This window comes from Hydra vulgaris, chromosome 09 (assembly GCF_038396675.1).
Source record: "Hydra vulgaris chromosome 09, alternate assembly HydraT2T_AEP".
Classification (NCBI taxonomy): Eukaryota; Metazoa; Cnidaria; class Hydrozoa; order Anthoathecata; family Hydridae; genus Hydra; species Hydra vulgaris.
The window spans coordinates 52,347,689-52,375,000 of record NC_088928.1 but is presented as its reverse complement, the minus strand read 5'-3'; the positions used below and the strand labels follow the sequence as shown (position 1 = coordinate 52,375,000).

At 26.4% G+C, this 27,312-nt stretch overlaps 1 protein-coding gene across 2 annotated transcripts in view; it reads right to left on the bottom strand.

The window, feature by feature from the left end:
- Nucleotides 1-18,233, bottom strand: part of LOC100208202 (uncharacterized) — a 122,910-nt gene extending 104,677 nt beyond the window's left edge. The window contains exons 1-4 of one of the 2 annotated variants that reach the window (XM_065806029.1): nt 17,968-18,233; nt 12,568-12,676; nt 3,760-3,819; nt 2,522-2,662 (exon numbers count right to left, since the gene is read on the bottom strand). In XM_065806029.1, the coding sequence (XP_065662101.1) occupies nt 2,522-2,662; nt 3,760-3,819; nt 12,568-12,676; nt 17,968-17,993 (336 nt within the window). In that variant the 5' untranslated portion in view covers nt 17,994-18,233. Of the gene's footprint in view, nt 1-2,521; nt 2,663-3,759; nt 3,820-12,567; nt 12,677-15,196; nt 15,244-17,967 lie in introns of those variants that run through there. The other variant, XM_065806028.1, reaches the window with a different exon arrangement.
- Nucleotides 18,234-27,312: the final 9,079 nt, after the last annotated feature.

Genomic DNA, 27,312 nt, shown 5'->3' with positions numbered 1-27,312 from the left:
CCATATCCTTGAGTGAAGTAATAAAATTATACCCATTGATTAGAGATGGAATGTTACACAAATTCAAATTAGTCTAACAAAGAGCAAGTAAGTCAGATGAATTTTGCAAGACATTAGATTCAACAGACAAAATGTTACTTTAAAGACCAAGATAGATTAAAACAATTAAATGTTAATAATGGTTTTTTTATGTTTAATATTTTTAGGTATTTTAGTTATTAACTTGATTTGATCATAGTTAGTGCGTTTATGATTATAGGTATATACTACATCTAAAAAAGACACTATCCATGTGAAGCATGACATTGCTAATATTTACAGCTACTTTAGAAAAGCACTGCTAGTACTTTACAGCTCATGGTGAAATCAGTTTCTTTAAGAGCTACTACAGTGTTCCAGAAACCTTATTACCAGCTGCCTTCAGAAACATTAAACTGAGTTTTGAACTTGTACTCAAATTAGAAAATAACAGGAAGATATGCATACCACTATTAAATTTACACAAGCAAAAACTAATGAGTAGAATTATAACTTCTAAGTTATAATTCTATAAAATATATGCATATATTAATCATTAGTCGACAGTTAAGGAAAACCTTCTACACAAGAATATTATATAATTTTCTTTGTAGGTATCTTGGAAATTAAAAGCTCCTAGGAATGTAATTAAGTTATTATCATTCAAATAATGCTTGAATACTATGAGATATTTGATCAACATATTAGATTGTGTTCTGACACAAAATTTAAAAACACTGGCAAAAATAAAAGTGCTGTAAGCATTACTATTTCATATGCCCTAAGTAGACTCGTTATATAGTTAATGTGAAGTTATTACATCTATGAAAGGCACATGACTCATGTGAGGAAAGAGATTTTTAATCTAACAAGTGGTTCCAGCAAAAAACTTTATGTAATTTTCCAAAAACTTTGGATGCAGATTTATGAAGATGCAGGCTTGGACGGGAATGACATACGATCACACGCTGTAACTGACCACACTTAATTTTTTTTTTAATTTTTTATGCCCTCTTAAAATATACTTGGCTTTACTGTTTGAATGTTTTTGCAGGACAAAATAATTGACAAGTTCAAGTTAAAACGTGATTTTAAATTGTTTGCTCTTTTACATCGTTCTTCAAGTGTTGTTATACGGCTGTTGGAGTCGATTTTCATAGGCAGGTGTTTAATTATATTATAGTTAAAATTAGCAAAAATTAGTAAAAATTAAATTAAATCTTCCCATTGCAATGGAATAATTTAATTACTTTGTTTTTGTTTGTTGTTTTTTTTGCTTCTAAGAATATTTCAAAAGTTTTTTTTTAAACTTGGCTTACAAATCAGAGTGTGAAATGATTAAAAATTAATATTTTAAAAAGACTACATTTTTTTTTTTAATTGTTGTATACAATTTTAAAATATTATATCTTTTTCAATAATTTAATTTCACTTTTCAATAATTTAAATAAAAATAATATAACATTACTAGAAAATTCAGGGATGCCGATGGTGCCCATTATTAGCAATCATTACATTTATAAATTTTATTCATTTTGAGAAATGAATTGAAGCTGGTGAAGCCAAAGAAATGTGTATATTATGAATATTTAAGAAATATAAAATTCAGGGGCCTCTGTTGCAGTTGTATTTAGCAACAGTTTATATGAATAAATTTTATTTGGTTTGAGATCAATATTAAAACTGTTTAAAAAATAATTTATTTAGAGTTAAGATTAATTATATTCATTTGAGATCATACAAACATATAGTTTATATATTTGTAATTAAATAAATTTTTACTTTACTATTTACTTTGTGAAGTGAAATTTTTGATTTTTTTTTAATTATGTTTAAACTGATGTGAAAAAGTTTTACTGGATGATGTCTAAACTAATTGAATAATTACTTAAAGTAATTTGTATTTTGTATTTTAAATTTCACTTTTAAAATATTTTTTTTAAGATTTTAATTATTTTAACAGCTGATGTGCTGCTAAATTAGAGAATAAGGGAATTAGTGACATGATAAGAATTAGGTGAATTAGGGACATAATAAGGGAATTAGTGACATGGTGACAAGTTAAATTGTTTTGTGATTAAAACTTTGACATTTTAAAAATTATTTGCTAAAATATTTATTTTGTTGCATTTAAAAACAAATTACTCTCTAACCTAATATTTTTTTTGTAATGAAATTCAAGATTTTACAACAAGCAAATTTAATTGTTTGATATCAACATTAACTTTTTTGTTTTGTTTTGGTAACAATTGTGATTTGAACAATGAACTCATTAAAAAAAAAATTGAAATTAACTTTTCGCTTGAGCTAGAGACTTGTTTGTTTGTTTGTGTTTATGGACAAGTTGATGTCAAATGCAGTATTCTGCATATTTAAATTCAATGTATGATATATTTTTGAGACACGCTTTTGGTCATTTTCTAGATATTTTCATATTTTATATTTCAAAATTAGTTTTTATTTGTTTAATAAATTAATTATATGCATTTAAAATCATAATTACTTGAGAATTTTTTTGAAGCAATATACGACAGCAGTAAAGGTTTTTTGGTGCAAATGTGAAAGTGACATCATATTTCCATATAGGTATCGAATTAGAAACACTGCATACCTGCCATCCACTATTGATATGAGGAGGAATAATCTAAAAAATGCTCACACATAAAAAATAAAATTACTTTTTATTATTAATATGAATCCTAAAATCTTAAAATAAATATAAGAAATATTATTTAAATAATAATTTTTTTGATTTATTGAAAGTGGATTTTCTTTACTAATGTTATTACACAAATCATCAGCTGTGAACCAAGAGGCTATATATCCATTTCTTGTGATTCCAAGAAAATCAAGTTTTAATTATTTAATTTATAAAGACTTTCTGCCAAAATGTCAGATTAATTTTTAAATTATTTTTATTGGACACATACCTCATTGATCAATAAAGTATGTGCGGTAAAATTCAACAATAAATGAGGTATGTATCCAATAAAAATATTGGACACATACCTCATTGATTGTTGAATATTTATTGATAATAAACAGAAAAAACACAATATGTGGACATACGGCCTCTTAGTTCTCGGCTGACAAAATGTATAACAACAACTTAAAAACTAAAATTTTTATCCTAAAAAACAAAATAAAAATGTTTAATAATTACACAAAAATAAAATCTAATTATTTGGTTTTTTTATCCAAAAACTGAATAAAAACCTGATACACAGGTAATAAAATTTTATTTAACAAAAAGAAACAGATATTTTTGATCAATGCTCATATCTTTCATGTAGTTGAATATAAAAGATTTTTATTTATCATTGAATAAAAATAAATATTTATAATAATATACTAATAAAAATATTTATGAGTTAGATAGTTAACTTTTAAAACACGGACTAATCAAATGTGTTTAAGCGTATGTGTCTAAGTGTATGTGTCTAAGTGTATTTTTCTAAGTATATAGTTCTATGCTTTTGATAAATAAATTTTTTTTTTAATTGTTCTGAAAAATATGAACAACCATATTTTATCAGTATTATACCATACCTTTACAAGATCCAGTATGTTTTAATCTAAAATTTTCTGTTTTATTTTAAGTGTGTTTATAAAAAATATATATTAATACAATTTTGAAACTTAAAATGTTAATGATATCAACCAATACTTTACACCAAATGAGTTCCATACATATATCGTTTAAAACAGTTTCTAATTGTGACAAGAAAATAAACATTTTACTTTTTTTATTGTTGAAACAAGTGGTACCATGCCATTGCCATTATTCAACCTGTTATAAATCTAAAATAAAACTTTATATCTATATATATATCTATATATATATATATATATATATATATATATATATATATATATATATATATATATATATATATATACACATACATATATTTATATGTAAAATATATACAATATACATGTATACATACATATAAATGTACATTCATATGCACATGCATGCATTCATCCATCTATCCACCTATCCATCCATTCATACATCCATCCATTCATACATACATACATACATACATACATACATACATACATACATACATACATACATACATACATACATACATACATACATACATACATACATACATACATACATACATACATACATACATACATACATACATACATACATACATTACATACATACATACATACAAACATGCATACACACATACATAGGTTTGGCCAGGAAGGTGTGTGATTTCATGTTATAATATGACCACGCAAATACTATTTGATTTTGAAAACTTAACCATGACTTTTGATATGTTTTGAAAATTTTTATACATTTTAAAAACACGCTGAAAAAATTATCTTAATGTAACTATAAAGAAATTTTAAAAAAAAAACTTATTGTAAAAGAAGCAAATAAATCTTCATAAAAAAAATAACAAAAAATAAAATAAAAATAACTTAACTAAAACTAAAATAAAAAAATAAAACTAAAACTTGACTAAAATAAACAATAAACTATAATGATAAAAATATCTAAACTACATTTGGAATAAATAACTTTGAATGTTTATCTTTACCAATGTTTTTATAATATGATATCATGCAAAACCCTTTTTAAATAAAGTAACAACTTACATCTAACAATTGTTTAGTAAATGCGCACGTTTAAAAGTTAAAAAAAAAAGATTCTTATCAAATCTTCGTAAACATAATGTAAACAAAAGAAAAAATAATTAAATTGTTTATTTAAAAAGTTTATTTTTTTTATTTAAAGACATTTATAATAAAAAATATATAATATATACTTATATATTATATATACTTATATATACTTGTACTAATATATACTTATATAAAAAGTAATACTTTAATAAAAAATCATTATCAGCTATTTGTTACTTTATTTAAATGCAATTTAATAATATAATATGAAAACATTAGAAACAAAGATCAAAGTTATTTAATTCAAACGGCTTTCAAAAAAGTTTGTCTTTTTTTTCTTCTCAACAAAATTATTCTTTTTTTTAAGTGAATTAACTTTAATTTATCATATACAAAGTTTATTAAAGAGACCGTCACTGTTTAAAGTTGTTGCTTATAAAATTAAATATTTTTTTTTCATAATTTTTATTTTTTTTATTTTACTTATAAATAAATCTTATATAATTAAATAATATAAATAAAAATTTATAAAACTTCCAATAAAAATTTAAATAAAATCATTAGCTACTTTATTTAAAAGCGTTTTGCTAATACGAAAAGGTAAGTAAAGAAAAAGGTGTCCAAGTTATTTTCAATGTAATTAAAAACCAATTTTTTCAGTGCATTTGTTAAAAACCGTGGTTAAATTGTCTAAACAAAATATTATTTGTGCGGTCATGTAAAGACTTGAAATCGCACGCCTGGCCAAGCCTGCACACATACATACATCATACACACTTTTTTAGAAATTAATAAGTTAAAAATAGAATAAGTTGGCTGGCATTCAGAACACCCATTGTAATCAGGGGCTATTCTAGAACTTTTTTTAACAGTATCGACCGTAAAAAAACACTGCCAAAACTAAAATTTGAGGACCTTATTTTTTTTATGGCAAACTTTGTTTTATTTTTTTGAAAAAACACCTATTTTTCCACCAAGTTTCTCCGGGATGGGGTGGTATCGCCGCCCAAATTTTTTTCCTAGAATTACCCCTGGTAATATTTCATCATCCAGTTAAGTTATTGAATAATTATTGCACTACTGCTGAAATTATTGCATCATTCTAAAATTGATAATGAAATCTTTGTCTTGAATAAAAAAGCATTTGAAAAATATATTATTAGACAGATATATTTAAAGTTGATTTAAAATAAAAGCAGTCTTCTCCGTTTGAAACTTAATGCCAGCGCACAAAAAAGCGCTGGCAGGATGGTCTTTTTTAAGTTAGCTTGCGCGATTAAAAAATTCATTTTTTTCTGCTGATTAAATTAAAATAAAAATAGCAAAAGAAATGCTTTGAATAAATACTAGATAAAATAATTTAAAAAAAAACTAGTAAAAAAAAGCATAAATCATAAAAGTTGAACAAATAAACAAATTTTTTTTTTTTTTTTTGCAATTTAAAACAAAACAAAACGTTTTTATTTTTTTGGCAAGCACTTTTTTTGCCCTCGCCAAAGTTTTTGTGGACGTGTGGGCAAGCCCGAAAAGACTTGAGCGCGAAACCGCTGGCTTCATGGAGAAGACTGTAAATGGAGAGTAGAAGTCAAAATGAAGTATGGTGTATTGGTCAAGCTATAGCTGTGATCAACTTGCCATCTAAAAAACAAGTCCTTACAAACTATTTTTTATATCAAGTAACAACAATTAAGAAAAAATGCAGGCCTTGTCATAGATCAGGTTCTAGATTTATTGCAAAGTGTTAAAATTCCAACAATTGTGTTGAAAAGCAATACCATCATGTTATACACGATATAAAACTTGTTGAGAAGTACGGAAAGCTAAAAAAGAATAAAGGTCGTAAAACAAAAACTTAGCAAACAAATGAAGATTTTTTTATTTTAAGAAATAGAAAAATATCTGATAACACTCATGAAGTTGCTTTAAAATTATTCACAATAGAAGAACACAAAATGTTTCTTATACTACAAGAACACAAGACGTTACTTATACAACAAAGAGAAGGAAGAAAAGGCAATATGGATTCAGTTGATTGAGAATTAAACAAATAAGAACAGCGTATTTAAGACAGAAAAAAAGCAAGCAACAAAAGACAAACAAAAGAGCTGGAAAAAAAAAAAGAGAAAAAGGAATGTGTCAAACACGTCACAGACCTAGTTTTGACAGAATCAGATTCCTCCTAAGGTACTAATAATGAAGTAGATGACTTTATTCAATCATTAGCAAAGAAACTGAAACTAAAAACAAGTGAAGCAACAGAAAAAAACCAAGTAGTTACTCCAGTATTTTGTTCAGCTCTTGATGGTTTGAAAAATCTTTCTGGTTCCTTGGTTTTGTCTACAATTTGGTAAGGGGTCAGATGACAGTATTGAACATTTTTCTACATGATATGAATCACTTCAATGTACACATATTGAAAATCTTTAAAAAGTTGCAAAAATAACTATTTTAGAATTCAAACGACAAGTTCCATTAACTGTACAATAGGACAGAAAACTGTTACCCAACTTAAACAGCAGAGATAAAAAAAGTTTTTATTTACTACTTGATTCTAAGGGTTTTAGGTTGAATTTTAAAATACATTAGGTTTTTTTTTCAGATTCTATTAATATGTATAGGTATGCTCTGGAATGTGTTGAAAACAAAATCCTAAGCGCTCCTTCTTAGTCCAAATATGATATTTTCCAAAATCCAGAAAACAGTATTATATATCATTATTATTTTAGTTATCTCTTATTAGAAATATCATATAAAGCTCTTAAAGCAGTTGATGACTTGTTTAGAAATATTAAGAAATATTAAAAATTGTATAACTTTTAAAATTTGTATAAAAATTTTATATCTACTTTTTATGCTATTTTTACTTTATAATCATTTACTTTTATTAATAATAAAAATAGATATTATTTAAAAAATCTACCCAAAATAAATACTACATATTAAATGAATCATCTATCAAGGAAAAAAGTCATAATGATCCAAGGAGTTCAGTTTATTTTTGTTGCTGTAACAAAACAAACATTTACTCTCTTCGTTATACGCCATCATTGTTGACACTAGTTTGAGACTATGTACACGAAGGATTCAGTTTTGATATAAATGCATTTCCCACTGGACATAGTTAACATTGCTCTTTATGCCAAAAAGATCATTATATTTTATAAATATTTTATTAACTTATTAACTTTTTCTAAAATATTTTACTAAAAATACAAATAATCTTGTTCACAGTAAGGAAAGCCTATTAAAAAGAGGTTTGGGAAAGTGGAAAAGAGTTACTTTTCAAGGGAAGAAGCTCTAACTGACAATCAATGTTCAATTATCCAATTTGTTGTTTGGTACGAGACAAGCACAGTCACAAGATTTTAAATTTAAGAGATTATATCATTGAGTCAAATGAAAATTTCTGTATTGAAAGGTTAAACTCATTCTGCACAGATTATTTTCATCTAGTTGGAAAAGACTTTAGACACCTATGCACCAGAACATCTGCTGTTCGGAATGCTAAGAATCCTAATCTATCCAAGGATAAAATTTTTTTTTTTTTTTTTTTTTGTTAATTCACCTCCCCAAGGCCCAGAAGGCCACTACAGACGAGGAGGCTACTAAATTGTGGTTATAACCCTCTCTCAACTCTTTAACTCCGAAACACGAACCTTGACGAACAAGGCCGCTGCGCTGAGAAACAAGTTGAGCGCGGTACTACCAGGGACGTGGTGGGGATCGATGTCATAGTAAATGATCTCAACTGTTCCAAATATATATAGGGGAATAGGGGAATGATGTCATAGTAAATAATCTCAACTGTTCCAAATTTTATAGAAAAGGCTGAAAATTCATTACAATTATCCACTGTTAGATTTTTATTTATTTGTTTATTTATTTATAATGACTTATAAATAATTGGCTGCATAATTCTATTCTAATTTTAGGAGGATCACTGCTACCTGTAGAACTAAAACCTAAGCTCCAAACAAATAAAGTAGTCTCTAGTGATACAACATTTGATATCAAGAAAAATCATGATCTGTTGTTTGTAATATTCCTAGTGATTTATGATAAGATCTTGGCCGTCTAAATAGTGTTTAAATATTTTATAATATAATTTAAACGGCAGTATACTAGTTTATACATTTTCAAAAAATTTATAATTCAACTGTTATGGTAATAAAGCATTCTCATGCTCTAGAAAAGTTTTACATTGACAGAAAAATTGCATTATTAAATGGAAAAGAAGATGAACCTGAAAAATTAGTGTTTAAAGATGCTGTACACATTGAAGATCTTACCAGACTTGTTTAAGAAAAATGCTTTAAATGTGGATTAGATCCTATAAAAACCATTGTTAGAGTTGGAATTGATGGAGGACAGGGTTTGCTGAAGATTCAGTAACTTAACCTACATAATATTATGTAAATGAAATAAATAAAATTAGAACTATTGTTCAATTGTTGTTAAACTTCAGATAATAATGAATATTTTTAATGAAATAAGGTTAGAGGAGCAGAAATGAGAAAGACTCAGGAATGAACAAGATGATAATTCTGGTTTTAGCATATTATGTCAAGGATATTAACAATAATTTTGAACTGTAATTAATTAAATTAACTAATTTAAATCAGCCCAAACTTTTTGCAGCTTCTGACTTAAAGCTCATAAACATACTTCTCAGCATATAATTAATAGATTTAAATCCTACTTTTATGAATTTTTTTACATGAATCTGATACATAAATAACATAACAAGGCCATGCTTATTGTTGTTACTATAGTGGTATAATAAGCTCATCAGGTGACTTGAGAACTTTTGTCTCTTTAAGTTTTTAATTTAATTTAAAACTTTATTTATAGTTAATTGCATACAGTAGTTTATAAATAAACTAATTAAAATTGACACAAACAAGATAGATAAAACAAACACAAATACTGTAATCCCATAAAAAATCTATAACAACAACCATAACAACATACTTTAATAAAATATCGTACTTAAAAATTATAAAAACAAAAAAAATAACTTCATAAATACCGTAAAAAGAACAAATAAATTTATAAAATCATAAAAATGACATGATTAGTAATAACAACAAATAGATTTAAGTTTTACAAATTTTATAAAAACAATTTTCTCCATTCCAATGTAAAATATTATTTTTGAACACTTGGAAACTTTTTGAGCACAAGGATAAATTGTCAAGGGAATTCCAGAGCAAGGTAAATAAAACATTTGTATTTTTATTAGAGCCTTTGGGTGGTAGCATCAATTTATTGCAACTTCTAAGTTGGAATGGTAAAGTTTTCTTTATAAATAAGCCCTTCATAAATTCAGGGTTTAATCAAGATGGATTCTTGGGTAAATAATAGAGTAGCTTGTTAAATAATAACTCTTAGAATCAAGTAGCGTATTATGCACAGCCTGTTGACACCATGTTATGAAGTGATTTTATCCCATCTTTACAAAAATTGCTTTGGACTATCTTCTGGTCTAAAAGGTGGAGTAATTCTGAATAATGACTCTAAACTAATGCAGATCCAATAAAGAAACTTAATTGAAGTATATTTTACAAACTGCGGAAGAACATCGATATCATATTCCAGATATCCAAAAGTCTACAATTGTGAACGCATTAATGAAAACAAGTGAACAATCAACAAGGGAAAACAAGTGAATAAATACAAACAACATGCAGTTGCAAGCCTTACATGACCATGCATAAAGTATTTTATTTTGATAACTTGACCACAGCTCTCTGCAAGTTTTGAAAATTAGAGCATTTTAAAAAGGCGCTGAATAAACAAATATAAACTTTAACTAAAATTAAAATAAACAAACCATAAACTGAAAAGAGAAACAAAAACTAAAATAAAAATAAAAAACTGAAAAAAAATTAAAATCTTAACAAATGATAAATTAAAAAAGAAAAAAAAAAATTAAAAGCATAAATTTTATGACTTTAATTTAATTTAAAAGTGTTCAACTCCATAGAATTTAGAAAAGAATCTAGAAAAGAAAAATTATCAAAGTTTTAAAGTTACTTAATCCAAGCTTAATTACTTTGAAACTTATTTAATTAAAAATTTGAAACTTTGATAATTTTTAATGTCTACTAGTTTTTAATAGTTACTAGTTTGAAGCAAAAAAAAACATGAAAAAAAAAATTTAGCTGTTGTTAGAAGATAAACCTCATTCAACAATAAATTAACATAAGCACTCCACTAACATAGATTTATAGGAAAAATTGTTCACTTATAAATATTAAGAGGCTTTTAATTAAATTAATTTAATTAGTTTAAACTATTAATAGAGACGCTTCTAAATTTAAAAAAATTATTATTTTTATAGTTTTATTTTTTCTGTTTTATCTTTTATTTATTTTATCATTCCTTAAGTTTGTTTCTCTTATCAGTTTATAGTTGTTGTTTTTTTTTATTTTTCCGTTAAATCAATATGGTTTTTTCATTTTTTAAATGCACAAATTGTCAAAATATGCGCACAAAAAAACTATAGCCGCGTTTGTAAAAAAAAATGTATATGTAGTTATATATGGTGTAAAACTGCAGGCCTCCTAAAAAGGCTTGTTTAAAATCATATAAATAACACTAAATTTGAATAAAATATTCAAAATTTTGTATAATAAAAAAAAATTAAAGTACATTCATTTTTATATTTTCTGTTGACCCTTCACACTGATAATATCAAGTACATTGAGCAACCCCAAGATATAAAAATATATTATTAGTATTTTGCACAGTTTACATTTTAGTTAAAAGAACACAATATAGGGTTGAGAGTCTAACTTTGAGCACTTTGACTTTTTTGTCACCCTAAAAATTTATATATACACACATACATGCATACACAAATACATATATGCACATTTTTAAGATGATGTTTTTCTATCTTTATCACAATACTGTTTCAAGAATAAAAACTATTTGTGTAATTCAAATGTTTTGCTTACAAGTAACCAGGATTGGCAAGTAACCAGGATTGGCAAATAACCCGGGTTTTTTTAAAAAAAAACCGCCTCAGTGGGTTTATTTGGGTATTTCTGGGTTTTATTTTTATTTCATATATGTTAAATTTTTTTGTTTTTTGTTTAATATTGAAAATTAATATGATTTTCTACTTTAACTTTATTTAAAATATATTTTGTATAATGTTATTTTCTAAATTTTCAAATTATTTTGAAAAAAATTTTTAAACAATTTAAAACTGTGGAAAAAAAATAATAGTTTCACGTTAAATCTATAAGTATTGATTAATTTTAACTTGTTTTTCTGTGCATTGGCCTTCTTCATAAAGGTTTGTATTTCGGAGTAAAAGGGTTGAAAGAGGGTTGTGACAACAATAAGGTAGCCTCCTCAACTGTAGTGGCCTTCTCAGACTTGAATAACATAAAAGAAAACAAAAAAATTGAAATCTATAAAAAATATTTAATAAAAATTGGGATAATAGGCCAGGTGAATAAAAAAAACAATTGCTCACAAGCAATTGCTATGAGTAATAGTTAATGCTAAAAAGCAAATGCTTATAGCAAAAGAAATTGCTAAAAAATATGTGAATAAAGTTTTGCTTTTTTTCTTTAGCAATTTTAGTATTTAGTGATGATGAAAAAATACTGAGAGAACTTGACGAAGAAATCATGTAGTTGGGTGTGGACATATTTTATGGTGATACCAACTATGCAAACTGAAGATTACAAGAGGTAACAAAGAAGAAAATATCTTAATATTTTTACACAAACAAATATGTTGCATAAATGTTGTGTCATGTTAATACAAAGCGTAAATAGTTAGCAAACAACAACTTAAAACTTAAAAAAGAAAAGAAACATATTTTCAAATTAAATAAGTTATTATATTATTATTTTGAGATTTAAAAAAAAAACTCACTTTTTTAATTGTAACATACAACCAAACAAGTATCAGAATAAAAATGCTTGTAAAAAGTGCTGGAAAATTGATGTTTTCAGTGTATCTCATAAATGTCTCCATCATTTTGCTTTTTTTAAAACAATAAAATACATCAAATTATGACATATATATAATGATAACTTATCAAATATCAATATATATACAACAAAAAAATTTATTTCTACATTAAATATTTTTTATAATAATACAAAATTTATTTCATTTTTACTAAGTAAATTGAATGCCTGTTTAACAAAATGATACACAAATAATAACATACAAGATATATCATTTTTAACATTAATTTTTATTAAATGTATACTTAATATATTTATAGAGGAAAAAAAATTAAAAGTAACAATAATAAAAAATAATGTAAATAAAATAATCTATGTAATTATGAATATATATATATATATATATATATATATATATATATATATATATATATATATATATATATATATATATATATATATATATATATATATATATATATATATTAGTAGAAAATCACTTAACAAAAATTTTTTCCATTTAACACTGTGTTTCATCAACAAAGATTCATCAGAAAATTTTCTGATGAATCTTTGTTGATGAAACACAGTGTTAAATGGAAAAAATTTTTGTTAAGTGATTTTCTACTAATATATAATTGCTCTGTTCTTTTAAGAACATTGAGCACTCACAGTGAACAGTGTAGAATACCTTTTAAAGTTGTTTAAATATATATATATATATATATATATATATATATATATATATATATATATATATATATATATATATATATATATATATATATATATATATATATAATAGTATATATATAGAACCCTTAGATGTTGTCCGAAAGTTTTTTCCATATTTTGTTGACAAAAAGTAAAAATTAAAATTCAAGACCGGAATTTATTTTTTTTAATAATGATAAACTGCCTGCCCCAACCAAACCCTCAGTCGATGTAGCAGCACTCCCTTGCGGGTCAGGCTATTTGTCAGTCGATGTAGCAGCACTCCCTTGCGAGTCAGGCTATTTGTCAGTCGATGTAGCAGCACTCCCTTGCGAGTCAGGCTATTTGTCAGTCGATGTAGCAGCACTCCCTTGCGAGTCAGGCTATAAGATAGTCGATGTAGCAACACTCCGCGCATGATTTACAGTAAAAAAAATAAAAATAAAAACATTTTAATAAAAAAAATAAAAATAAAAACATTTTATTAAAAAAAATAAAAATAAAAACATTGTTTATATTGTTAAAAACATTCACAATGTTTTAAAAACATTCAGAATGTTTTTAAAAACATTCCGGTCAATTAAATTTGCGTTTTTGTGGTTTTTTTATATAACAATTAATTTGTAATTAAATTAATGGTTTTTACTTTCGTCCAACACGGAAATGTTGGACGAAAGTTAAAAGTAATTAAAAGTGACGTATATGTTGGCATAAAAATCACTTTTTTCCTTCCGCTCTTCCTAAAGCCAACAAACTATAGATCTATATATATATATATATATATATATATATATATATATATATATATATATATATATATATATATATATATATATATATATATATATATATATATATATATATATATATATATATATATATATATATATATATATATATATATATATATATATATATATATCGATATATATATATATATATATATATATATATATGTGTGTGTGTGTGTGTGTGTGTGTTTATGTGTGTGTATGTATATATATATATATATATATATATATATATATATATATATATATATATATATATATATACACTTATATGTTGTCTGAAAGTTTTCTTCCATATTTTGTTGACAAAAAGTAAAAGTTAAAATGCAAGACCGGATTTTTTTATTTATTAATTGATAGACTGCTTGCCCCAACCAAACCCTCAGTCGATGTAGCAGCACTCCTTTGCGAGTCAGGCTAAAAGATAGTAGATGTAGCAGCACTCCGTTGCGAGTCAGGTTATTTGTCAGTCGATATAGCAGCACTCCCTTGCGAGTCAGGCAATTTGTCAGTCGATGTAGCAGCACTCCCTAGCGAATCAGGCTATAAGATAGTCGATGTAGCAGCAATCCGTGCATGATTTACAGTAAAAAAAATAAAAATAAAAACATTTTATTAAAAAAAAACAAAAAAAAAAACATTTTAATAAAAAAAATAAAAATAAAAACATTGTTTATACTGTTAAAAACATTCAGAATGTTTTAAAAAACATTCTGGTCAATTAAATTTGTGTTTTTGCAGCTTTTTTAAAAAACGATTAATTTGTAATTAAATTAATGGTTTTTACTTTCTGACAACACGCAAATGTTGGACAAAAGTCAAAAGTAATTAAAAGTGACATATGTGTTGGCGTAAGAATCAATTTTTTCCTTCCGCTCTTCCCAAAGACAACAAACTATAGATCTATATATATATATATATATATATATATATATATATATATATATATATATATATACAAGATTTTCTCCTTAAGAGATGCTTTGTAAATATAGTTAGAACTGCTCTATCAGCCAAACTTGAACTTATCAGTAAAAGGTGGCATCTTTTTTTCCAATAACACTAATACAGTTGCAGCTTATTTACCACCATGTTCCTAATCCTAGCTTCAACTTCATTTCCTGTCAGTTTTCTTTATTTTGGTCATAACAAACACCACATTTAAACACACAGGTTTTTGATTTTAAATCGAGCCAATTTTATTTGGCAACTAAAATCTGCAGTATTAGTTTGAAAGACGTTTGTTGTCATTCATTCTTTGATATTAAAAGTTAAACTTTTGTGTAAACTCTTTTAAAAAGAAAGAAAAAAGCCTATATAATGAACTATCAATCATTAACATAATAATTTTATAGTAACAATAATAAAAATAACAATAATAGAAATAGCAACAATATGTAATTTTTATTATTGAATTATAACACTAAGGTCCTGTTCAAAATCAATTGCTATTAAAATGTGATCTTGTTTTTGATCAAAATCATGGATTACAGAAATTTGCTTGAGAAATTGGTTTCCCAATATATAGACAAACTAAATCCTATAACATAATGCATAATCTAATGCAATATTATGCATTAGATTATTATATTATAATCGTTATTATAATCATAGGATCTTCAGCTGTTTTTATGTTTATTATTTTACTGTCATTTGCATACAACTTTAGTTTTTGATAGAGATCAATAGTATTATTAACATCAAGTTTTTTAGCTTGTTTTCAATTGATTAAGAAAAACAAAAGTAAATAGAGCCCTGAGGCCACTGATAACTGGTATCCATTTTGATATATAATATACTTCATCTCAAATAACTTCAGTTAAATCCATGTGGATTTTTGTATAACAAACTATTTCTAATTAAATGATCAATAACTACAACATGGTATTTGTTCATATTAGAAAAACATTTCCATAATTGAAGTAGTTTCTTTTCTGATAATGACTAAAATGATGATGCTATAGTATACTTATAGTTTAATTCCATCAATGCCAATAGCATTATTAACATCAAGTTTTTCAGCTTGTTTTCAACTGTAATACAACTAGTTAAATCAATCATATCAATAAGTAGAGTGCTATTTATTTTTCATCTACAAATATGGAAATCTTAACTTAGAAGTTAGAATTTTAAGTCTTTTTAAGTTAGAATTCTGTATTTGTAAATGAAGGTACAAAACATTCCATGTGTAGAAAAATAAATTACATTATGAACAATATATTGTTCAAGACATTTGCTATACTATCTTTATCTATTAAAACATTTCCTTCCATATTGTATAGAGGTTATTCTATTTTTGGATTTTTGGTAGTTTTTGCATTGTTAAAAAATAACTTTGGATTATTATTAAAGAAATCTATAAATCTTTTTTCATAGTTTAAACGTTTTATATAAACCTGCTGCTTTATAAATTAGTTTTGTTATTTATATTGATGCTGCAGAAACAATGGCTAAACTTATTTGACACTGATTTGCTCCATATTTATATTTCAACTTTAGTTGTTTGACTTGTCCCTCGATATTTGAAATATTGATTTTATATTAGATTCTTTGCTATTTTTGTAATATATTTTTTGTATGCTTTATGGCTAATGTTTGTAAAAGTTTCATAACATTTATCTGCTCTTGTTAATTAGAATTTCAGGTCAATTAATTTGTTCAAAATAATCTTTTGCACTATACATATTTTTCAATTTTATAATTGAACAACATACCATAATTTGAATTTAATTTATAACTCTGAATGTTCAATAAAAATTTAAACTGCATGATGTGCTGTATCAATATTCCCCATAAGATGATAATTAACTATATTTGTGATACTTCAGGACATTCAGAAAAAATATCTAAAATAAAACCAGTTATGCAGTTTTCAGATTTTAAACATTTTAAATATGATAAACTTTACTCACTGTAGCTATAAAATTGCGGGTCTGTTAAATAGAATTTGTTTAAGTTTGAATACCTTCTTTGCAACTGATATGTTATTGACAATTGAAATATATAATTATATTTATAAGTTTCATGGTTAAATATATAGCAATAATTTACTGCTATATACTTTTCGAAAAGTAATACCAATTTTATTATAACAATATTAAAGAAAATTTAATAAAGACAATAATAACAATTAAAGTACTAACAATAATACCAGTAGTCTACTCAGTAGACTACTGGTATTATATTTGTAAGTATCATGTAAGTATCATAATGTAAGTATTATATTTGTAAGTATCAGACTACTGGTATTATATTTGTAAGTATCATGATACTTATAAATATAGTTATTTTTACTATAATCAGTATTAGATCTACTCAGTAGACTACTACTAGTAGTAGACTACTGGTAGTAGTCTACTGGTAGTAGTTAACTACTACAGTAGACTACTGGTAGGAGTTAACTGGTAGTAGTAGTCTACTGAGTAGATCTAATACTGATTATAGTAAAATAACTATATTTATAAGTATCATGATACTTACAAATATAATTATTAAAACAATTATTATTATTATTGTTATTATTATTATTGTTATTATTAAATTTGCTTTAATATTGTTATAACAAATTCGTTAGTACTTTTCGATAAGGACCATAAGGACGATAAGGTTGTTGTTTTTTTAGATTGGTAATCGTAAATGTCAATGAAATGTACTATACCTTTTTTCAGAATATATATATTTTATATACACTGAAAAAAGGTGAAAAAAGTCATAATATTTCATAGATATTCACAAATAGTTCGAAAGCTAGTAAACACGTAAAACAAGTATACATTATACAATACAATATATTGTATACAATACAATATATTGTATACAATACAATATATTGTATATTGCATTATATATTTCCTTACATTTGTTTTCGAATTTCAAGCGTCATTCGCACTTTGTTAGCTACTGTTAATTTTATGTTCAATACATTAGAGTTTTTAGTTTCATTTTCTTTTCAATTAGATTTTCCTTGGAATTTCAGTTATATCATTTTGCGTACCGTAATTTTGGGTAACTTTGCACAACCGTGGGTAACATTGCGCAACTAAAGTCAAAGATATTTTATTCTTTAGCAGTTAAAAATTTTAACTATAACTGCAAAGCACTTTTGAAGTCAGCTGTTTATTCTAGTTTTAATACAAAAATAGTGTAAAAAAGTCATTTTAACGAGTTTTCTTTCTACGCAAGTAATTTTATTTAAACAGAAAAAAGTCACGCAAATAATTTCTTGCAACTTTTATCTGTTAAGCAGATCAGAATTAGACCCTAAGGTAAGTAAACAGCATAAAATGCTCATCATAATATTAATTTAATTTATTTTATGTTTTAATGCGATTGTCAGTATAGGTGAAGAAAAATTACTAAATTTTGTAAATAAATTACTATTTCGGACTAAACTGGGATAACTTTGCACAATGTGTAAAATTACCACTACTGTCTTTAATCATCTAAAAACAATACTTTTTGAAACTTGAAGTAAATTTTATATATAAGCATAATTGTTACATATATTTTTATTGTTTTTATTAACATTTTTTGCTTATTCCTAAATAACACTCATGTTTTTTCTAGATGTCAAGTTGTTACAAAGCCAGAAAATATAAAGACTATACAAATAATGACCTATCCAAATGTCTTGAAGAGGTAAAATGTAAAAAGCTGACACAAAAGCAAGCTGCTGCTAAATATGGCACCAGTCGAAGAACAATTTGTTATAAATTAAAAGAAAAACACAACTTAAAACCTGGTAAACCATACTTCTTTTCCAAATTCGAAAAGGCTGCTTTTGTGAAGTTTACTATTCAATTGAGTGATTTTGGATTTCCAATTGGTAAAGAAGATTTACGTCATATTATGAATAATTATCTAATTAGTTCAGGAAAAAAAGTAGAAGAGTTTAAAATCTTTCCTGGGCCTGATTTAGTTAACTCATTTTTACAAAGACATCCACAACTTACAAGTAAATTTGTGCCAAACTTAAAAAAATCTTGAGCAATGGTTAATGAAGAAATTTTAAAGAATTATATTCAGCAATTATCAAAAACTGTACAAGATGTACCTCCAAGCAACATATATAATTATGATGAAACAAATTTGAATGATGATCCAGGTTTAAAAAAATGCTTTGTAAAGAGAGGTAATAAATACCCAGCAAATATAAAAAACACTTCTAAGAAAATTATTTCAATTATGATATCAGGTAATGCTGCAGGTGAAGTTCTACCACCGTTTGTAGTTTATAAAGCTGTAAATCTGTGGTCAACTTTGTGTGAAGGAGGTTCTAAAGGAGTCAGATACTTTAACACTAAAAGTGGTTGGTTTGACGGAGCAGCTTTTGAAGAGTGGTTTTTTTCTATAGTTTTACCTTCTTTAAAAAAAAAATCAGGAGTTAAAGTTTTGTTAGGCGATAATTTATCCTCTCATATCTTTCCAAAAGTAATTAATGCCTGTGAAAAAAATGAAATTCTATTTGTTTGCCTGCCACCTAATAGCACGCATATAACTCAACCTCTAGATGTGGCTTTCTTTAAACCTTTAAAAACAGCTTGGCGTAGAATTATTTCAGAGTACAAAGATTCTCCTGCTGGCTGCACAAAAACATCTCTTGAAAAACAACATTTTCCAGAACTTTTAAACAAGTTATTGATTGCTATAGAACCAAATCAGGCTAACAACTTCAAATCAGGTTTTAGAAAGTGTGGTATTTATCCAGTAAATGTCAATCAACTTCTCACACAATTTAGAGAGAGAGAATCGTACGATAAAGAATTTTTAGAAGACAGCTTTAAGATTTTTTGGTATTGGCTTAAAGCTTGCAAAGAAAAAAAAACTATATATCAATAAAAACGCGAAGAGCATAAAGTCAAAACTTCAATCTGAAGAAGATCCGAAAGAGTGCCATGATCACAGTTCTAGCTCAAAATCATTGAGTAGCATTGGAAATAAACTTGTAAACAGATATAATAAGAATGATAAATCAAGCTTAGAAAATTTGAAACATGTGAACTTTTTCCTTGACAAATTACAAATGCCAAGGAAAACAGTGCTTATGTGAAGCCAATGGTAATAATATTAAATGCTTGTTTGACACACAAGAAAATTTTTATGAATGGGACAATACTTGTTTCACATTAAGAAGCCTCAAAAAATAACCTAAACCAGAGAACTTTACAAAGTACCTCTATTAGACTTTCATTTCTGTTGAAGTTTGTTTATTTAGCTTTTATTTTTTATTTTAAAGATATGTAATTGCCTACATTAAAAGAGATTTTGTGTTTTTAGTTTTTAATGTGGCTATGTTTCTTTTATCATGTTAAACTTTTTATTAACAAAAACAATGGTAAATCTGATTTTTTTTTATTTTTATTTTTATTCGTCATTAAACTCTTGTTAAAATTTCCTTTAAACAGTATAATAAAAAGAGTTTAAATAGTAAAATTCATATAAACGGTAAAGTTTTTTTCAAATTTTACAAGGCTGTGCAAAGTTATCCAAAACCCCGGTTAACTTAAAACATAATTTAGACACCCATAAAAAATCCTTCTTAAATGGTTAAAAAAATAAATTCTAATAATAACAGTTTTTGAATAGTCCAAAGAAACTTTTTGGCAAGTTTTTATAAATATTAGAGATGTTTTAAACCAATTTTTAGAAACACAAAGCAAAAATTTTCAACTTTTTGCGCATTGTTACCCAAAGTTACGGTATATGAATGAGACATGTTTTGTCGTAGTGACACAATCGCATAGTGGGACATACGGTGGCCAAAATTGAAATTTTTTATACTTTTTTAATAATTTTTATATGGTGGGTTCATTTGCTAAAACATTCCAGATGAAAATGTGAAAATATCAAATTTTTTAAAAATATCAATAACAAGATAATTAGTTACAAAGTAAAATTTATTGTCAAAACGGCGATTTAAAAGAAATTTTGTGGGTAATGTTCCGACCGATTTATATAGAAATAATTGTTATATTTTCTCAGACATATTCATTGGTTGAAAGGCCCACACTGGCCCTCAAAAAATTCAAGATCGATAAAAATGTCTACGAAAACTGTTTCCAGATCCTTTAAGAACTCTTTTTGTACATCACAAATCTGTTGAAATTAAAATCCTAGCTGCTTGTCCAAGATTTTAAAATAACTTTCGAATCGTCCATTTTTTCCTAAAAACGTCATTGTCTGGTTTAAATAACTTGAAGCATTTGTGTATATTTCTGGTTTTTAATTAAAAAAATTTTGTGTTACTAAATGGCTAAAACTCTATTAAAATAAATTAATGAAGTTTTGAGCTTTTATCAAGTAAATATAAACGGAAATGACAACAAATGTGAGAAGTAATAACTATGATATTATTTATGCATATAAGTATAAAGTCTTTATCTTTGACAACTTCTTTATTTTTTGGAAAATTATGATTAAATTTTTAAAAATAATTGAGTATTATACTTTTGATATGCCCAACAAATAAGCAAATCATGATGAATCTAGAGTAAAGGTGTGTGCACCATGCGGAAAAAAAAATAATTTCGAAAAAAGTCTCAGCAGTTTGAATCACAGAAAAGATAGCTGAACAAATTAGAATGTATATAAGTTCAGATTTTGACCTCGTAAACGGCAAATATTCCTTTAGTATATGTGGTACCTGCAGAATAACACTAAATGAGCAAGACAAAGATATTAAAAATAGAAAATTGCCTAAATAGCTAAACTATGAAGACATATTATTGATTAAAGAAACTGGAACTAGAGGAGATAGACAATGCAATTGTTGTATATGCATCACAGCAAGGTATATTGGTCATCAACCCGTCATTAAAGGAAGAGGCTTTAAAAGAAGATTGACTTCTAACATTACTGAAGACAGTGACTTACTGGCTGCTGCCAGAAAAAGGAAGATTTCTTTAAAATCTTGTTCAGGTAAATATTATAAGCTTTTACATTTATATATACATATAATAATAAACAAAAAGAGTGATATTTTTATTCAAAATTTATTGGTAATAAAAGTTCAAGTTCAATAATCATTTGTTCGTATTGCAAATCGGAAATTGGAAAGGAACTGTCCCATTATTGCAAGTAAACTCAATCAGCAGAAAATATTGAATTTTTTTAAAACAAAGTCATTACTTAAAACTAAGGCAGATAATCAAATAGATTCAAGTAAAAAAAATATCTGCTTAGAGCTTCATTCAAAAGGAAGATACAAGTCACAAATCGTTTTAAAACCTGATATAGCCAAAAAAGCTTTTCAAGCAAATGCTTGAATAACTTTCAGGTAAATACTGGAGTATCTTCAAATGTAATGGAGAAATTTACTAACTTTATTAGATCTAATATAGGTAAAAAGGCTGTTCCTGCTTATCACAGAGAACAGGCATCAGAAAAATCTAAATCTTTGAAAAATTTATATCAGATTACACAAGGTATGTTTGATGTAGAGGATGAATCTAAAGAAAAAGCAAAGAGAACAATTTGTTGGGCAGATTCACAAGATATTGTGGATGCCATGATGATAGCTAGAAAGATTAATGAAAAAGTATACATTAAGGTACCATTGTATTTTATATTTACATTAAAATTTAATTTTCGATTTTTAATATATATGGAAATATATACGTAATATATATATAAAAATAATATACGGAATTGCTGACGGAGGCCAGGGTTTTCTAAAAATTAGTGCAACAATTTTACCAGAAAGTTATTACCCATTATTGATATTAGATTAATAATGTTTTGTATAGTACCTCAAATCAAAGAATCTTATGAAAACATGAAACTGCTGTTTAATCTAATTAGATACTAGGTTAGATAGGTTAGATACTCTTTAATCTAATTAAGTTAGATAGGATTCCTTTTGTTTTTGTAGTTGATTTTAAATTAATTTTGGTTGATAATGGTCTGCAGACAGCCACTTCAACAAATCCTTGTCCGTATTGCTATGTTAAATTACGGTCACTCCGAGGATTAATTACACAAGAGAAAAAAAATATATGTGATTTAAACTGCCATTTAGATATTCCTTTGAAATGTTTGAACAATAGATGTGCAGGTTTGCGAACATATGGTGATCTGAGAAAATGCAATGACAGGTAAAATTTTACTACATGTTTTAAATAATTTTCTGTTATCAATGTATTTTCAACTGTTTAATAATAAACATTTAATATATGTTTAATATATATTTTATAATGTTTCAGCTATTAGGAGGAATAAAAAAAAGAGATGCCCCAAACACTATGAGCACAATGAACCTTCCACTTTTTAACGAACCAGATTCTTAGTTATAGCTAAATGCCCTCTTCCTGAATTACATTTAATACAAGGATTTGTCAATCATGTTTTTTGGAACGGAATTTTGCCACCTTTAGGCAGAGAAAAAGCCATGCTATGGCCCTTAAAGTTGAAATTGATTTCAAAAAATTACCAGGTGAGAATTTGATAAAATATTTAGAGATAGTTTTTACAAATTAAAATCAAAATGAGTTAATTCGTATATTTTGTTTAGGGTGAGGTCTTTGAAGGCAATGCATATCGTAAGCTACTTCAACATGCAGATAAACTTCTTGAAGAGGATGTCCTTGGTAAAGTTAGCCCGTTATTGTTGTTACCTTTAGTTTCATTGCTAAAAGCAATGACAGTGTTAAATGTTGTTTTGGAACCGGAAAGGCTTTGCACAATTTATTTCATTAGCTGCAAGTTTTGAAAACAACGTTTCAGGCAACAGATTTATCAGAAACTCTCAAAATGCACGTAATTCTTAAACACATTGAACAATGCCTTAGTGAACTGAAATCAGATTATTGACTAGGACTTGTATCTGAACAAGCTGGAGAGTCAATCCATAGGGAATTTTTAAAGTATTGGTCACGATATCAAATTAATATAATCACTGATGTGTCGTATGGGGAGCAATTGATGAAAGCTGTAGTGGAATTTAGTTCGAGACATTTATAATACTTTAATTTTCTATTTATTTTAATTTTATTTGTTTGAACACCGTTTTTTTTTTTTACATTAATTATGAAAATATCGATAAAAACAATTTTTTACTTCTTTTGATTCTAATTCACTAAGCAATTGCTCCAATTGAATTTATAGTATGCAAAAGTGTGGTTTTATTGCGTATTGTAGATTTATGATAATTCTCAAAACTATTGCAGATTGCTGAAGTAATTTATAACTAATAACAACTTTATAACTCACAGTTTTCTCTATTACCATATGCTAGATAAAAAAATATATTTTGAATTAATGACTAAATTAAAAGTTAGTTATAAATCATGGACGAGCAGCTAAGATTTTAATTTCAACAGATATGTGATCTACAAAAAAAGTATAAAAAGGATCTGCAAACGGTTTTCGTTGACATTTTTATCGATCTTGAATTTGTTGAGAACCAGTGTGGGCCATTGAGGCTAGTTTTAGATAAAATAAGTTTTAACAGGGTACTTTAACTTTAGGGGAGCAGGAAAACTAATTTACAATTCTTTACAAGGAGGTCTCAGAATTTCTTGATGCTAAATTTCTCAAATTTAGTGAAAAATGTAGCCGCACCTTTTCGCCCTTTTTTGAATTAACTGTTTTTTAGTTACGAAAGATCTTTTTAAAAATTTTGTTTTTGTTTTTTTAGTTATTGTAATTATTGTCGAACGGCGAAATACATATATAGTGTTGGATCCAGAATTGTCATAACATATGAACAATAAAAGATAATTTTAAGAAATACGAAATCTATCGATGAATTTGAATTTAGTATAAGATAATAAATTAAAATATTTTAATAAGTCATTGACCTCTCATTTGGGCAAGGGGATAAACCTTTTAAGGGTATTTTGTTCCCGTGCTCCACTCATTGCGATTTTTTGCAATGCGTTCTCGTTTAATACATTCATTTATTACAGAATGTATCGTTATAACTAAATGCTATTCTGTAATTCTATTGTGTAAAGCTATAGAAGATTTGATTACCGCTACGTGCATATTGTTTATCGTGTTGAACTTTAAGTTTGGCGCGTAATCAAGGAATCTAAACAAATGTATACTGAAGCAAAAAAACGTATATATCTTTTAATGATAAGGCATTTGGGGTCGAGAATCGTCGAACCAAGAGCAGAAGGACCTGATAACAGTACCACAGGAAACATTTGCAGAACTCGTTATAAGATTTCGTACTTTTTTAATAACCATTAATAGCAGCCATATTGTTCATCTTAAAAAATTCAGCAACTATTGCGAGGAAACAAAATCGCGACACTAGAGTGTTTCAATAAAAAAGGTTGGCTACTACTCGCAAGTGCTTAAGAGAACAAAATTTATTTGATGTATTTACACGTGCAATGAACTCATCAGATCTAATTATAAGTACATTATCTTTAAATAAAAGATCTAAAATTAAAGCTTATATTCTTCCAAAAGAAGTTACTGACCTTTTAGTACTTGAAGAAGTAGACGTTAATACAAGCAATGACAAAAATGATGATGACCCATCAGATGCCGACAACGATACTGATTGATTTAATGAAAATTTTATTACAGATGTAGAAATTGATGATGATTAGAATAAGAAATAACAATGAAGGAATATCTTTTATTTGAAAATTATAAATAACTTTTTTTTCTTAAAAAATTACTTAGTTGACCTTTTAAAGTAACTTTGGGAGGTTGGGGGAGGGGGCGGAGAAAGAAATCACTTTCTTCCTTCCCTCTCCCTCGACCCTCGAATTTTTAAAGATATGATTTTATTTTTTAAAGATAAATTATAATAATTTTAAGTAAATTTTGATATAATTTCTAAATTATATAGTTTTGATTTGGTGTTTAAACCGAACCTCGTCCCCGGGGGAAAAGTCTTATTTGCGCTAATGCTACAAAGTTAAGTTTCTAAGAAACTATAGATTAAAATTATATGAAATTTTGAGTATACATACTTAGCTTTATACATTTTGTTTAACTTTTAAAAAAATTTGAAAAGTAATTTTGGCCACCCTTTTGTATATAACCGTCCCACTGTGTATCGCCTGCGCTTAAGAGTAAACTTTAAGATTATAATAATTCACGAGATCAATTCGTCCTTATGAGCAAATGTGGAACATAGTCTGAGGCAATTTCGTTGACTTTCGTTGACAAAAACAGTTTATAAAGGAATTTCTGGAAGCTTTGCGTGAGAAAGTTACAATCTTTGTTGTGAGTGAAAAATGAAGACAGCAAGCTGAGATAGAAAGTTATTGAACTTACTTAAACAGGTTCAGCCAGGGCCGTCCCAAAGAGGTCTCTCTTGAGGGGTTGTTGTATGTGTTTTTTGCCAACTAAAGCCACCAAATAATAATAATAATAAAAAAGGTCTTCTCGATACTTAACATTTGCCAACTATACTTCAAAACTTGTCCACTAAAATGCCAAATGCGCCAACTTACATGCATATATAGCAGCTTTGTTACACCCCTACACCCCCCTGCCTTTCGAGACGGCCCTGGGTTCAGCATTAGATTTGCAAAAAGTTTTCAACCCCACCCTCATTCAGTAATGAAAGTCGTCAATAAAAAATTTTATACTATGTATGCAGATCCGTTTCTTCTAAATGAATGTGGATATAATGCGTGTAATAAAAACTACTATTAAAACTGATTTCGAAAGGACTTTTGTATAGACAGGATTTTTTTTCAAGTTTCACATATTACAGTTGCCAATATGTAATATTCCAAATGTAAACTTATTTTAGGGCGCCTGAACAAGGCTTTGCTTGTTTTTAGCCCACTCTTTGCTGGCAAATACTTTTCTTGACAAAAAAAAAAATTTATTCAATAAAAACAAAAATTTTTTGGTAAAAAGATATGATATGTAGACTTTTTTTTTAACAAGTAAAAAGTCATATTTTTTACATATACCATTTTTTTTATTTATTAGTTACAAATAAAGGTTTCAAAATGATTTATTAGGGTAGGTGAATAAAAAAAAGCAATTTTGGAGTAAATGTTTAGCTTTATAAGAAGAAAAATTTGAGAATTTTTGCTCAAATTTTTCTTCACGTACAGCTTGGGCCTACGTCAAATTGGCAGTCGACGCGACGTCGTAGTCATCCGTTAGCTTAAGGTTAGCCCAACGTCAACATCTAACATTTGGCGAGCGTTGCATTTTAATGTTCGCCCTACGCATTGTGAGTCAAAATCGCAAAAAAGTGGCCAAAGCTTTTTTCCAATTTT